This window comes from Zerene cesonia, chromosome 8, assembly GCF_012273895.1.
Source record: "Zerene cesonia ecotype Mississippi chromosome 8, Zerene_cesonia_1.1, whole genome shotgun sequence".
NCBI classification, from domain to species: Eukaryota; Metazoa; Arthropoda; class Insecta; order Lepidoptera; family Pieridae; genus Zerene; species Zerene cesonia.
Genome location: NC_052109.1, coordinates 7,880,051 through 7,895,823, shown reverse-complemented (window position 1 = coordinate 7,895,823; position 15,773 = coordinate 7,880,051). Strand labels below are relative to the sequence as shown.

The 15,773-nt window shown below is 36.7% G+C and overlaps 1 protein-coding gene across 1 annotated transcript in view; it reads right to left on the bottom strand.

The window, feature by feature from the left end:
- The window catches only part of LOC119828751 (homeobox protein homothorax), a 244,959-nt gene that overhangs the window by 83,402 nt on the left and 145,784 nt on the right, over positions 1 to 15,773 (bottom strand). Inside the window, exon 9 of the mRNA XM_038350994.1 lies at positions 1,394 to 1,542. Within this exon, the coding sequence (XP_038206922.1) occupies positions 1,394 to 1,542 (149 nt within the window). The remainder of the gene's footprint in view (positions 1 to 1,393; positions 1,543 to 15,773) is intronic.

Here is a 15,773-nt window from a genome sequence, read left to right as displayed (position 1 = left end):
TAAAGACTGTAAATACGAATCATAAAGACTGTCCAGCAAGATTTTTTAAAGTGAGCAACCGAAAATTGTCCAAAATGAAGTAAGCAATCCAACCCAAGTTCAGAACATTGATTTAATTTGTAACATTCGAAGCAATCAGCGCAGTGTCGGCGGCTACAGGTCGCCGTCGGTCACCGCACAGTAATCGAATGAATATTACTGGCCCGTGACAGGCGATATAAAATGGACAACCGAATTTGAATTGGCCGCCACTTTGATGCCTTGCGGTCTCAGGAACAGCTGTTAATCAGTGAGGATGTCGCTGGAAGACATATACGTGTGTTGGATGGTTTTTATTGATGACTTGTGAACTTCTATTTGGTTTGTGAAGCTAGCTAAGAATAGGTACGATAATAGATTGTTTGATGGGACCTTTATCGTCGATAGTTGTTCTAGATGTGGAGGTCTAATTTCCAATAGGAAAGATTTGAAATTCGTCGTATCGAGTTCGAATTTAAGCGAGAACATTTTGATAATCATAAATAACGCGCGAGTCAATACGTTCCGCGCTTCGTGATTGATGATTTAAAAAACAAACATTAGCATAAGACGTAACAGTGTCGAGTGTCGCGGAGTTGGGTGTAATTTCTGGAATGGCTTCGAGGGGGGGCGGGGTGCGGGGCGCGCGGCGAGGGGTAGGGGGTGCAATTTCATTACCGGTCCGGATCCGCGTCCATAAATCACCAAGCCCCGAAGAAGGCTCCGGCGTTCAGGTGACGTCTCCGCGTTTCTGTTTCCCGAATACCGAAACGGAGTTTTAATTGGAAAGGATGAGCGCCAAAATCGCGGATTTATTCGTATTCCAGCATCCGTACTCTAAAAATCCGTTCCGCCGTGCGAACTTTAAAAACTGACAATCGAATTAGGGGGCTTTTAGCCGCGCGTTTTTGCGTCCCGTCTCTGGCCATTACGGCGCTCCAAATTACTTATAATTGCTTCGTTTAGCGGTAAGTGCTTTCATTACGGCCTCGCTTCCCGCGGACGTGTCAATGTTCTAACATCTAGAATACATTATGCTTGTTTTGATATTTGCAAACAGTTCGCTCGATCATGTAGACTTCTCAGGCAGAGGCCAACAATACAATGGCGCATTGCATTTCCTATTCAAATATTTTTTAAAAAGTTAATGTATAGTAATGGTTATCCTACGTACATCTGTGGGGTGATTCTTTATCAACTTAACTTACATTTGGACATCCGCAAAAAAACGCAGAATTTATTATAAATATTTAAAAAATCAGTCTCTGATTTCCATAGTGTTGAATGCGATGCCATGTATTCTTAATAGAATAACAAAAGCTCCTACATCAAGCATATACTCAATATATTTTCCATTTAGAAACAAAGCACTTACCGTTAAATGTTGAAAGAGCCACGCCCGAAGGATATTGGTGGCTACCTTCGGGAAGATACCCCGCTTTTTCTGGTTCTTCTTTCCATTTGTGTCGTCGTCCTCCTCTCCCGTTCCTTCGCCGGAGCCGATACTCGCGTTGCTCGCATCCCCTGTAAAAAAATATGTTTAGATGTTTATTTTTAATCCACACACACACACACACACATCATACTCTGTATACATCCATAAGTCCCTTGTTTTTGACTGCCAATAAGTTCTTATGTAATTAATTAATAGTAAATCATTTTAAACTGTATGAATAAATCTCGTTTTTATGATAATGTATTGGTAATCGAAGTCCTTTAGCTTTACAGGCTTTGCTTTATACTATTTTAAGCACTAACGTAGGTTTTCTATCAGAGCTATCTCCAGTGTCTATGGCCATATTAACGCTCTCGAGCCAATCTGACCGTACAGCCTCTCATCCGAATGATTCACTGACGATAATTGCATCTGCTTTTTCACTGAGATACAATCGAAAACAAATCGTATCCATTTGCAAGTCATCCAGGCAGATTCAATTAACGTAAAATATAGAAACAACATCTGATAATGCATCATAGACATATCCGTTGCAAACAAGACAGTCGCGACAAATTTCAGCATCTCATTAAAATAATGTGTTAATCGTAACGTTAGAAGCGACGGAGATATTTCGACGTTCTTATCAGCTGTGCGTCTGGCATATTAATTAGAAACGCCAACTAGTATTTATTTAATCACCTGCCACACCGCTGATTCCTATCTAACGTATATACACTTAATTAATTCTTGGTGCGTCGCGTTGTACGTGTCTAGTTCGCTATTTGTTGCGGATCCTCTCGTTTTCCGTGTTTCGCTTATAGTATATCTATCAAAGTGCCTTCGGACAGCCACGAGAGCATATTTTTCCCATATAAATGATATCACGTTACACACGTTGATTAGCGCGATAGCATTAGGCTATCATGCAGGAGAGTTCCATACGACAATAGAAATAGCTGGTGTTTATTCAGACATAAAGACGAAAGCGACGCCCGCGTACAATACAAAGATACGTTTGTTTTTCTGAATAATTAATGTGAATTTCACTTCGGGAATGTACAGAGAACAAAAGCACACGATAAACAAATTAGCGTGCACTGAGCTTCATCAAATATTCATTGGAGGAAGAACAAATCGAATCAGCGAGCGGGTGTGAGCTCCGTCTTACTCCTGCACTCCTTGTACTCCGATGTTAATAAATAAAAATCCAAAAGCAGCACGTTCCAATTGTTTCTGCTTGTTTGCCTTTTTTGGACGATTTTATTGTCCCTTTTCTTTTAAACAAGCGACTTAAATTGTTAGAACAGTTTTTCTCTCCGTACGTTTCTATATTTCATTGAATCGGATGTTCGGTGAACGTGAGCAATTGGCGGCGTTTTGTTTTGTTTTATTGATTACCTTGTAGCCTCATAAATGGTTCGCTCTTGGATTGAGGTATTGTTATCTATTGGAAATATTGACAGTTGATGACAATGGATTGAACGGCAGTTGTGTGACGGAGAAACAATCAAAAGAACAACATCTATTAAGAAGCTATATTTAATATTTCTATAAACATTACTATTGTATAAGGAGTTCTACAAGGTTCGTGTCTAGGACCAGTTTTATAAAATATATTCACCATTAGAAAAATGCGAAAGGGACATTAAATTACTGACAATGATGAAACGTATCGAGTGTCTGCATATCGCGACCGGTGGCATTGTGATGGTAATGGGGGCAAAGTAATAAAATTACTCTTACGCCATTACCCAACACCCTCTACAGTTGCATTACGTGTACAGGGTGTAGCAATAAAACGTTTTGAGTTCAAAAGTTTATCGTCACTGTAAATGTTTTATTCCATAGATTTATTAACGCTAGATTTCATTGAGTTGTAATGGTTAATTGTTGGAATCTGTTGTAAGATTGAAGTGTAACAAAAAGAGAATATTAAAAGCGTGTTTTTAAGAGTGGATAATATTTAAACTCGTTTAAGATTTTAATTATTTTTAACAAAAACGAAAAAGTTTTTAAATTGTCGTATATATATCAAATTTAAATGTTAAAATAATATATAAATATGGGGCACGCTGTTAAATTTTCTGAGGTAACACTGCCCGTCCTCCTTTTTTAAACTCTAGAAATGATGCAATATATGAGGATATTTATAAGACACTGATCCTAATTATGGAAAAAAATAACTTCAAAATATAATAGAAACAATTCACCCTGTACCACTAGCGTGCAAAATCAGAGTGCAGTTGCATTATGCGATTGTAATCCCCTAATTCATCTTAACACACACACACACACACACACGCACAACCCCAATACACCCCCGTATGTACGCGTGTGAAAAGTCAAGAGATATTAACTTAATGATAATGCAACTGGATTGCATTGTTTCGTATTTCGTACAATTTACATTTTATATTGGCTGCATTTGAATGGTTTGTGTTATTTGCAGTGTTTGTTATGACGAGTACATGGCCACTTTAATATTTCATAGACAATTATGCCCGCAACTTTCGTCTGATGATAAGCTATCATCACCGCCCATGAACATTCGCAGGCTTGCTGCCCGCTTTTCAGGTGTGGGGGGGGGAAGATAAGGAAAATTTACCACTTGACAGAAGGAATGGACTGGGAAGGGTTATACTACATAGTATAAAACAAACTCAAACTCGCCTTCTCTGTCTCTATGTCAATATTTCTTTATTTTTTCTACTACTCCGATTTTACCGCGTGCGTAGCCGCGGGCTAGTGGAACTATATAGCTTACTTAATTATTGAAGCTGGTTTAATACAGATAAGTAAAATACCCATTAATAGCTTTTAGTTATAGAAATGAAGTGGATTAATGATTATTTTTAACTAAAAACTCAATCACCCTCAAATTGTCAAAACTAGAACAAATTTAAATGGGACCACATGGCAGACACCAGCTTTCGAATAAGAAGAGAATCATAAAAAATGGTTTAGCCAATAAAAAGTTATCGAGGTTTTAATGAAAAATACAGTCGAATTGATTACTTCCGTTTTTGTAGTCGGTTAATAATAAATTCAAATTAAGAACTGCTGTAGAAAATGTTTCCAATCAATTCGAAAGTTTATTTATACGTTCTATTAAATATAAATAATTACAAGCAAAACTTTAGTCAGTTGAATAACACTAAAACTGCTCATTAGCCTTAATCCTGCGGTGTCTCCCGTGGCGTGTGTAAGCCGATTGCAGCAACCCGACACCGAATCCGCGACCCCTGTGCGAGAGCACGCAGTTACCACTGCTCTGGGGTGAGGGGTTGACTTGGTTCTGAGTTTTGCTTTTGTGATTCGATTTCTAAGTTAACTTTGTATATTTAAATTGACTATATTATTTTATTTTGTTTTTATAATTATATATCGCGTTATGTTACACTAGCTGCTTGCTCCGGCTTCGCCCGTGGTACATATATAGCCTATGTCATACACTGAGGGTGCAGCTTTCTAATGGTGAAAGAATATTTTTAATCGGTCCAGTGATTTTTGCGTGAAAACGTTACAAACATACGAAAATACTAAAGTACTCTGTATAATATTAGTGTAGTTAATCAATGTATAAAACTCGATCAGAAATAGCTAGAAGCACGCTTTATTGTTCCGAAATATAGTTTTCAATAAAACACATTTGTTAAATGAAAATAGACCTTAAGGTCTTATCTTAAGATATAGTTTTAAAACTTAAAAAGTCGTTAGTTGTAAAGCGTTCGAAACGTCGGGTTTATAATATAAATCGCGTTTAAAATCCGTTAAAAAGTCTTTAATTTGCAAATATAGAGAATAAAAATTCGCGAAAGAAGCTTCGATACAATACCGTATAGGGATGTCCAATTTTTATCGAGCACTTTATATGTGAACCCAAGACCCCGCGTGTCATTGACACCACTGGTTCCTGCGAGATTTATCGCGTCCAACATTAGTGCAGGGCTATCGAGTTACGCCAATCAACTGAAAGCACGCGCCGCTAGTGATGGGACGACGTGGGAAATGTCGATAGTGTGATGGTTTGTTTACAAACATCGCGATGGATGTTAAAAAATATTTAAACAACACAGCAATTATGACATAGTTTCGCTTAACACTTTAGCGCTTCCATTCCTTCATACATTAACCACAGCGCACAAAGCATATATCGCATATATGAAAATGCACCAAGGACTAGTTTATGGAGTAAAAAATGTTATTGAATGTGCATCAAATTATATAATAAAATTCCAGAGTATTAAAACCAAAAATAATACAGGTTCTTACAAGACAAAACTGTACAGGTGGCCGATTGATAAAACCTTTTACACTGTGTCTGATTTTTTTAAATCCTACTTAATATTATTAATGCGAAAGTTTGCAAGTATGTGTGTGTGTTTGTTGCTCCTTCACGCAATAAGTACTGAACCGATTGCAATGAAATTTGGTACGTAGATAGCTAGACAACTGGAATAACATATAGGCAACTTTTTATCCCGAAATTTCTACGGGATACAGACTTACGCGGGTCGCAGCTAGTACATTATAATTAAGAAAAAAATTGTGTATAACGTGGTCGTGCGTCCAATATCTGTAAGCCAATTTGTGGCTAATCTGTGGAAACTTCCATCTTTTTGTACACATTAAGAACAAATAAATAGATATTATTATTATCGACAACGCGTGTAACAATCGCCCAGTCCCTCCAACATCCGCGGTGTGGTAATGCCCCAATTTGATGGATTGGCTTCTTTGCAGGCACTATTTGCAAACACCCTTATCTGGACGACAGCGGGGCAAGGGGCGGGGGGCTAATTAAAATTGGCACCCGAAACGGGAGACTTATCACCAAGACGACGTGAACGGGATGTGGACTGTATTTCGTGTGTGTTAAGGCACGATTTCCTTTGGGCAAACTGACTGAGGGTATTTACTAGCTTTTGTGAGCTTATTGGGTGACGTAATGACGGCCAAGGGTGTGACGGGAAAGCGTGTTCTTATTGGCAATCTGCTGCTGGATCGGAGTGATTTTAATGTTTTGTTTGCATCTTTGAATCGGTGTTTTTTCGCATTCAGTTGATCTGCACGTTTCTCATATGAAAAACTAGCTGCGCCCCGTAGTTTCACCCGCGTAAGTCCGTATCCCGTAGGAATATCGGGATAAAAAGTTGCCTAGATGCCATTCCAGCTGTCCAGGTGTCTACGTAGCAAATTTCATTGCAATCGGTTCAGTAGTTTTTGCGTGAAAGAGCAACAAACGCACACACATCCTTACAAACTTTCGCGTTTATAATATTAGTAGGATATAGAAATACATGAAATCGTGTGATGGAACATACAATATATATATATTTATATTTCATAGTCAAAACTTATTGTAGACACGATTACTTATTTATTCTTTTCTAGTAAAATTTGTTTCATTTTATTATTTACTAGCGGGCCGCCCCGGCTTCGCCCATGTTACATATATATCCTATAGCCTTCCTCAATAAATGTGCTCTAATCTAACACTGAAAGGATTTTTCAAATCGGATCAGTAGTTCCCGAGATTGGTGCGTTCAAACAAACCACCAAACTCTTCAGCTTTATAATATTAAGTATAGATTTACATATTTTAAAGTTATTGTTAATTAATTTAATTAATTACCGCGTGGCAACCCTATAACGCGCTTCACTAATCTATTTGAGAGATTATTGCGACCTGTAAAACACCACGTAAGCGTAATTACTGACGCTGTCAAATGTTAACTTCACGTTTTAGCCAAAAAGCTTCCCATGGCGCAGTGGTGTCTATATCAGCATATTGTAAGAGAGTCGTCATTATTACATTTTACATTGAACGAGTGTATATACGTTTTTTTTTTTGGATTTTCAGGGATATAAGTTTTAAAACGCAATTATTATTTAATAAGGTTGTACCTTAGAGAAAAATTTCTTATTTAGAGAAAAATTTATTTTTCACTAAATAAGAACTACAAAATTGTAAAAGAAATATTCCGAATTTGTCGAGCCATTCTCGAGATTTACGCTTAGCAACACATCAAGCGTTTTTTTTTTGTACAGATTATATACATGTTTTGACATAACAATGTCAATAAAAGACAGAATTGCTTTTAAATATTATCATGTAAGTGAAAACATCTTACGAACAAAGAACGAGAAAATAAATTCTGTGCGTTATCTTATCAGTAAACACCTCTTGCGATAAAATCAAATAAAAAGTACATTTTGCATTTAATACGATAATGAACGCTTATCACGGGAATATCTAAAACGGCTAAACTCGTAAAGATGTGGACGTATTAGCCTAAGATCTCACTTCTCGATTGTGTTTGTATCCGTATATTATTAAATTAATTTTAAATGAAATTTGAGGGATATGCAATGGATTAGCGATAGACTATAAAATTTGGATGGATGTATGGTTTATTTTTAACTATACACAGCACATTCGCGCGAAACGAAAACAAATTTATTTATTTATTTATCTAGTCTTCATGGTACCATTTGGCATCAAGATGAATGAAGAAAACCTCTAAACACACTGTAAACTGTGAAAATTTGTACAAATGGCGGCCTAATAGCTCCAAGCCATCTCTGCCAGGCAATGTTCAAGCAAAGGACAAAACCCAACGAATGTTTGAATGTTGTATGAAAAAAAAAATTACAAATGCCACCCTACACTATAACGCATTTCAAAAACGTTTAAGTCCTTACATTAGACAAACACACACACAACACTACCGGTACACCCGTTTCGCTTCACCAACAATACCCTTACAAACTTTTACCGCTCGTACTATTTGAATAAGCCTTCAAATATCGTAGAAATGAACATTTAATGGTCTATAAAGGCACCCCATAACTCGGCTATCAGCTCTCTCGAAGTGTTATGCTTCTTAATTGGCCGTTCCGCCAGAAATCCTCCATTGCTGATATTAAACTAATTTTCAATGTCTTGTAATCGCGAACGTGAGGCGGGGTTGGGACTGCCGTTTGTTTTATTGCTATATAATTGGTGCGGAGTGATCTTACGCTGAGAGCGGAGATCCTGTGCGTCTTTGAAAAGCTTTGTACGTACTTTCTTGTATTTGAGACGACTATTTACGAAGTTACGGCTTTTTAACGCGATCATTTGTATAAAGTAGTGAAGTCCCGTGTCCCCTAGTGGGGTATGGGGCAGATGATGTACATCTCTTTCACTGATTGATTTTCTTTACGGACAAGTAGGTGATCAACCTTCTGTGTCCTGCCAGACCGAGACATTTTTTTTTTTTTGTGCGTCCCCACCGGGAATTGAACCCAGGACCCCTCGGTTCTACGCTCATGCGTTAACCATTGTATCAAGGATCATTTGTATAATAATTGATAATTTAATTTTGTTAGAAATACAAAAAAAAACGGGTAAGCGTCATTTCAATTTATCAGTTACAGATGGACAAAGAAATTTTTTTAAGGTAACAGTTTATTAACTAGCCAATTCTTAAATACCACCAAAAAACAACAATATATAAGTAAGGCCTAAAAATACCAACAACAATAAACAAATAAATAAAAATAAATACAAGCACGGCAGTACCCCCGCCAAGTCGAACAAGCAAAACTCCGGCACTGCTGTACTTTATCCTCTTTTCCAAAAATAAAGACAAAAATCACAACCCATTTCAGATCTCTCCAGTACCCACCAGTGCTATCCCTTTAACCCCCTCGCCGTTTAGCACATAACGGGGTCCAAACGACCCCCGGAATGCGCGGCCTTCATCCGCACATTGATTTCAATTTGAATTTTAATTGAGGAATATTACCTAAAATTACATTACTTGATATGCACCCCGGGCACTGATTTTTGCATATTTTTAACCCTGTTTCGCTGATAACAGTGCATATATTACGCTAAGGGGACTTTTGCGGTTGACTTGATTGATTAATTCATACTTAAGCAAGGGCGTATTAGACATTGAATTTGTTTGCCACTCGGATGATATACTGGTAGTTATTTACTTGGGACAGCGATGTGAACTGCGCATGGATGTTTGTTACTCTTTCACGCGAAAACAGCTTGTCGTATCTGTACGAAATTTGATACCGAGATAGTTTATAGTTTGCATTAACACATAGACTACTTTTTACCCGGGTACCACGCGTGACGCCGCGGGTTACAGCTAGTAATGGATGAAAATGAGATATTTCACTGCAGTAGCCTACATCACTCCAGTCTCCTAACTATCTTGTGATACAAAAATCATAAAATCGCTTCATAGCGTGAAATAAAGACAGACAAACACCCTTTTAGCTTTACACTTGAAATATTAGTAAGTATATATGTATATAAGAACTTCAATCAAGATACTTTTGAAATCAACTCATTTGAATTTGAATTCTAATTGAGAAAGAGATAAGTTTTAATCTTGAGTAGCGATTTCGAGTAAATTGTATTTTTTCATTTAAGCATAAGTAATGCCACTTATGTATATTAAGTGCTAAGATAATACCGTAATAACTTTAATTAATGTTTAATTGAATTCAAATAATGTTTGTGTAATTTAATTAATTATGCATGGGCGTACTCGCGGAATTCATGGCGTTATTAAATGAGTCTAAAAGCTTTTTGATTCTGTATGTTATCTTTGAAACGATGCTTGTCGTGGGCATATCTTGTAATGAAATAAGAAAATGTTTGTTCGTTTAACAGCTATTGAAGTGTCGTATATATTTAATTAATGGAATTAAACAGACTTCCTTTCAAAAGCTTTTTAACGCATACGTTATCTATCTTAATATATATAAATCTCGTGTCACAATGTTTGTCCTCAATGGACTCTTAAACTACTAAACCGATTATAACAAAATTCGCACACCATGTGCAGTTCGATCCAACTTGAGAGATAGGATAGTTTAAATAATTTTAATTACAGTAAATGACAACCCGGGCGGAGCCGGGGCGTGCAGCTAGTAGATATATATATCTATAGATATACATAACAATACATAGCGTAAACCAAAGTCGCTTCCCGCGTCTGTCTCTGTGTATGTATCCTTAGATTTACACAACCGATTTTGATGGGAGTTTTTTAATAGCTGTATTTATTTATTAAGATAAAGTTATTCAAAAGGAAGGTTCATATGTACAATAACATCTATTAAACTATACTGAATTTAACGCGCGCGAAGTCGCCGGTAAAAGCTAGCACTAGATTCCGATCTCAATAATGCGTAATCCTAATCATTCACACTTTCCAATTTAAATCTGAACATAGCGACAGTGTGTTTAAAAGCAATAAGGCTCGTTTTGATGCCCGTTTGACATATAATTAAAATGTAAATTTTTCTAATGCGTCCCATTTCGCCCGGTCGCGTCCCGTTAACGGGAGACAGTTAGCGCCCGCAGTGGGGCGTTATGACCGTTCGTGATTTTAAGACGCTGTTTTTTATCGAAGTGAAAAATGGGTAGTTGTGACTCCAGGATTGCTGAGCTGTGTGGTAAACAGACACACAGAAATATTACAGAGAAGCATATAATGACTACCTATAAAGAATTATTCAGTTTTAAATAAGATGTGCACTATTTTATTAATTATCAGTCCTCCCCGGCCTTGTCCGTGGTGCATGTGTAGGCCATTTATTCAGGAAGGCTAGATTAGTGATTAAATGGGCTATCCAACATAGAAAGAATTTTTCAAATCGGACTAGTAGCCTTCAGATTAGTGCGTTCAAACAGACAAACAAACAAACTCTTCATTTCATATTATAAGTATAGATATTAACATTTGGGGTCAAGTTAATCATGCGTCCAAGATATAAAATTGGAAATCCCGAGGCAGGACCCACCTCGTTAGAGTCTATAAAATTTTATGCATTGACTGCGGGGGGCGAGCGATACGAGGCGAAATCTCTCCGAATTACCTGTTGATTTATTTTAAATAATACGAAAACTTTCGATTTTGTCATGTTTTTAATGTCCCTTTGTCCAGCGACTGTGGCTTCTCAATTTTCGAGCGGATCACAGTGAAATTCGCTTTTACGCGTGTATTTATTGCGTCGATATTGTAAATAAGATTCTCTTATTAATCTGAATGACGATTGTATTCTTAATAGTTTACAAAACAATAATCCTATCCTACTATCCTCCTACTAATATTATAAATGCGAAAGTTTGTAAGGATGTGTATGTGTTTGTTGTTCTTTCACGCAAAAACTACTGAACCGATTGCAATGAAATTTGGTAGGTTGATAGCTGGACGACTGGAATAACATATAGGCAACTTTTTTTCCTGATATTCCAACGGTATACGGACTTAAGCGGGTGAAACCGCGGGGCGCAGCTTATAATAAACAAAAGGCATATATTACTTACTTGAACTTTCATTGATCAGATATACTTTTTATGTATGTTTATACTGCCTATGTAACCTATTCAATCGCAAGTAGGTTTTCATAAAGTTATTTAAGTTCCCATACTTATGTCTTTACCGGTATTACAACTATGGTATAAACAATTATACCTAAATTATAATTATAATAATAAAACGGTATGTAAAAAAGGTACGCCAATCGCCCGCAGAGCCTCCTACGCCTAGTAGCATCAACCGGTCATACCAGGCGAGCAGTAATCCGAGGCACCGTGTGCGGCCTGTATTTATGAACACCGGCATCTCATGCGACCCTGGTACAAGCTCGTAACATTATACCTACTTGTTTTGTGATTAATCCACTGTTTGTCCGTTTGTGCGTCGGCCCTCATATTTCAATCCGATAAAAACCTCTCTCACTGTGACGGCTTTTTAAAAATTTCTTGGGAGTTTCACGTGTCTCATAATATGCGATTTTGTTGAAAATAAAATTTCTCACGGCTATACCCATATTGGCTTGTAAAAAAAAAAAAAATAAAAAAACACGCCAGTGTCATCGGCCTTTGATCGCTCGATATGTACCCCGAAACGATACAATCAATTTGTTTTTATTTATTTTTTAGTTCGCATACAAAGATTTTTAATTGCGGCATCCCAGAGACAAATCAGTCAAGGTTAATGATCAACCAACATCAAATACATTCTTTCGATATTCAATACCATAATTTTAAAGATAAAATCAAATAAAACATAATATTATTAATAACGAAAATTCATACAGTTAATTATATCCAAATAATACATTATTCCCTCATCTTTTAAATTAATTACAACTCGTGTCCGTACCAAATTGAACAGATAATTTTTTTTTTACAATTTCCCTCCATTTGAAACGTCAAAGTCATTTGACAACTATAATGACATCGAAGTCGTAATTGCCGGCAATAAAAAAATATGTTAATTAGTTTATCTGTATATAGCGAGGCATGCATGTTGTTACCAAGTTAGGATAATTAAAGTAAAAACTATGCGTAAGGTGTTTAATGACACTTTTTGCTATAAATTCAAATTAGGGTTAATTAATGTAATTAAAAAATAAATGCTCCGACATGAAAAAAATGTAGGTATTCGAAAAAATATACTATAACAGAGTGCTTATTTGGTTGGATATCTAATAAGTAGACAAATGCTGAACTTTTTACGTGGTAATTAATTTTATTGATAGATGCATAATACCATGTGTAACAGAGAATTATTTTACCAAATTAATCTACATTCGAAAGAAGAAAGAATGAACCATTTACTCTTAAAATTCGCTATCAGTTATTAATATAACTTCAAAAAAATTCTTAAATTTCCTAAAATGTCTCATTTCCGTTTAAAGAAATTCTGGTTCGCGTCTTATTAAAGTGAACGACAGAACAAGTTTTTTCTTTCAGATTATTTCGCCAGTGATTAAAATTAAGCCAGTCATTAAATATGCTATTTAATTTCAAAATCCCTTCAACATCGAACAAGTGACAAACTAACCACAAACAAAATAAGGCATTTGCTTGCCCCAAGAAAACATCATTGAAATAAAAAAAATCTGCCCCAAACCTCACTCACTCTATGAAAGAAAGCTCTAACTCCAGACATACACGCTTTTACCCAGTTTGGGAGTAAGAGAATTCATGACATGTTAAAAATGTTGTCAATAGAGAATTTATAAGAATTTAAACTCCGGTGAAGATAATCCGACAAAACGTTTATAATGCTAGTCGAGTCTAGCACCTAATTGTTATTTGAGAGATGTGATTGAACTAGCTGACAATACTTGAATACCAAGAGGCGTTATTAAAACAATTATAGTGCAGTAAATCTTTTATGTGCTGTGCATTTTTATGGCTAGCTAGCTGCGCCCCGCGGTTTCGTCCGCGTCAGTCCGTATCCCGTAGGAATATCGGGATAAAAAGTTGCCTATATGTTATTCCAGTTGACCAGCTATCTACGTAGCAAATTTCATAGCACTCGGTTCGGTAGGTTTTGCGTGAAAGAGCAACAAACACACACACATCCTTACAAACTTTCGCATTTATAATATTAGTAGGAAGTAGGATTAGTAGGACTCTTACGGCTCGGTTTCGAAGAGTTAACGGGTTAGTCGTAGTCGTAATAATTTGAGTATGAGTTGTGGATTTTGCTTTTAGTCATTGGAATTGCAATCAAATTTAAGCAAATATAAGACTTATGTAAAATGCACAATCGTCTGAAGTTTTTATGAATATCTGTTTAGTTGCAACTGACAAACAAACTTGTAAACGATTTTATCTACTTAAAATTTAAATCGCTATAATATTATAAATGTGAAAGTTTGTCTGATTAGATATTTTTCCGTCAATTACACTAAAACTACTCAACGGATTTTGATGAAATTTGGTATACAGATGGGATATGAGCTAACATGGGTGATAGAATACTTTTTGTCCCGATTAAATGCTTGTTTGTGATTAAACTAGTCGTAGTAGTAGTCTAGTATTATAATAATTATTTTATTAATTATGTAGCAGTACAACAAACAATGTTGTTCATAACGCCTAAAACATTAAATGGCTTATGTAAGAGTTCTCTCATATGATAAGATATTCACGTAACTTTAGTTCTAAACGGTTCATGGTCATCAATCCAAAGGGCACCATCCCTCAGCACTGGTCTCCCGCAATACGTAGCGTCTCATTGTACCGCCAATGGCTACGACGACAGTAATTAGGACCTCCCATAAAACATCATTCGGGAAAACAAATGGTAAACATAAATCAACAACACAATTACACCAAATTGGATAACAAATAACGAATTCTGGCAATCTCCGCGGAGCACTTTACGAGTCCTGTCAATTGTAGATATTTAAGCATTCCACAAGATAGGGGAAATAGGTATTTGGCAACAATACATTGAGGAAATCGTATAGCGACAAACTTAAGAGGACGCGCCTGCCAACATTTTAAAAGCTGGCAACACTGCTTCTAATGTCACGTTTCCAGCGCCCCCACGGAAACCATTGAATCCTGACGCAAATTTATCGATTGAAAGTTTTTCAACACGTTCACCTTTATTGTATAACTGCTTTGCCGTAAATCATTTAGAAGCTATCACGACTTACCAATAAAAACATCTTAAAATTATACAGCCAGCACGAAATGTCAAATCTCCCGCCAAATCCCATTCGCGCGCTGTCATTAATATTCGAATAGATCTTTAATTGAGCAGTCATTATCTGTGCGATCATAAAATGGCGATTTTACGATAGAGGGCGCGCATTAGCCGTAGTCGCGGGATAAATCAGGTGGAGCACAAATATTACTGTCAGTGCGAGCGTCATAAACGCCGAGCGTTTTGCAATTATTTATTTCGACTGAAATAACTTCGTCGTAAATGCAGTTTTGCAAATAATCTGTGGTATTAGCCGGATTGATGTTGGCGCGTTTTAGGCGCGTCTTGCGCATAAATACGCGATTATATTTGTCACGTAATTAGGGCTGGGAACCACGGCCGTCCATGCTAAGCACTTGACATGAATTTAATATGATTGAGTCGCGTTTATCAGAGTCCGGCTGGACCAAAACATTCATACCTAACCTAAGCAATATCTTAGAATATATCTTCTAAAGCATTTGTAAAACAATAGTGGAGGACAAATAACAATAATTCCGTGCAGCATTAGTTGGTACTAAACGATAAAAGATTGTCATAACTTGTCGGTGGAGGCCGGGTCTTAACCATCATGTTAGCCAAATAGTAATTGCTCCACTGTTATGTTTTCCTGGTACTTGTGTGCTGGACCTTAATTAAGACTTAATTTATGTTACATGGGCATCGCGACGCAAAGTCGGCTTGTTGGATGTGATAATTTGTGAGATAGTGGCCGGCTTTCGTTTAGGAACTTTATGTCACGTGGAATTGGCGTAAGAGCAAGTTTTATTGTTTTGCGTCATCCTCTT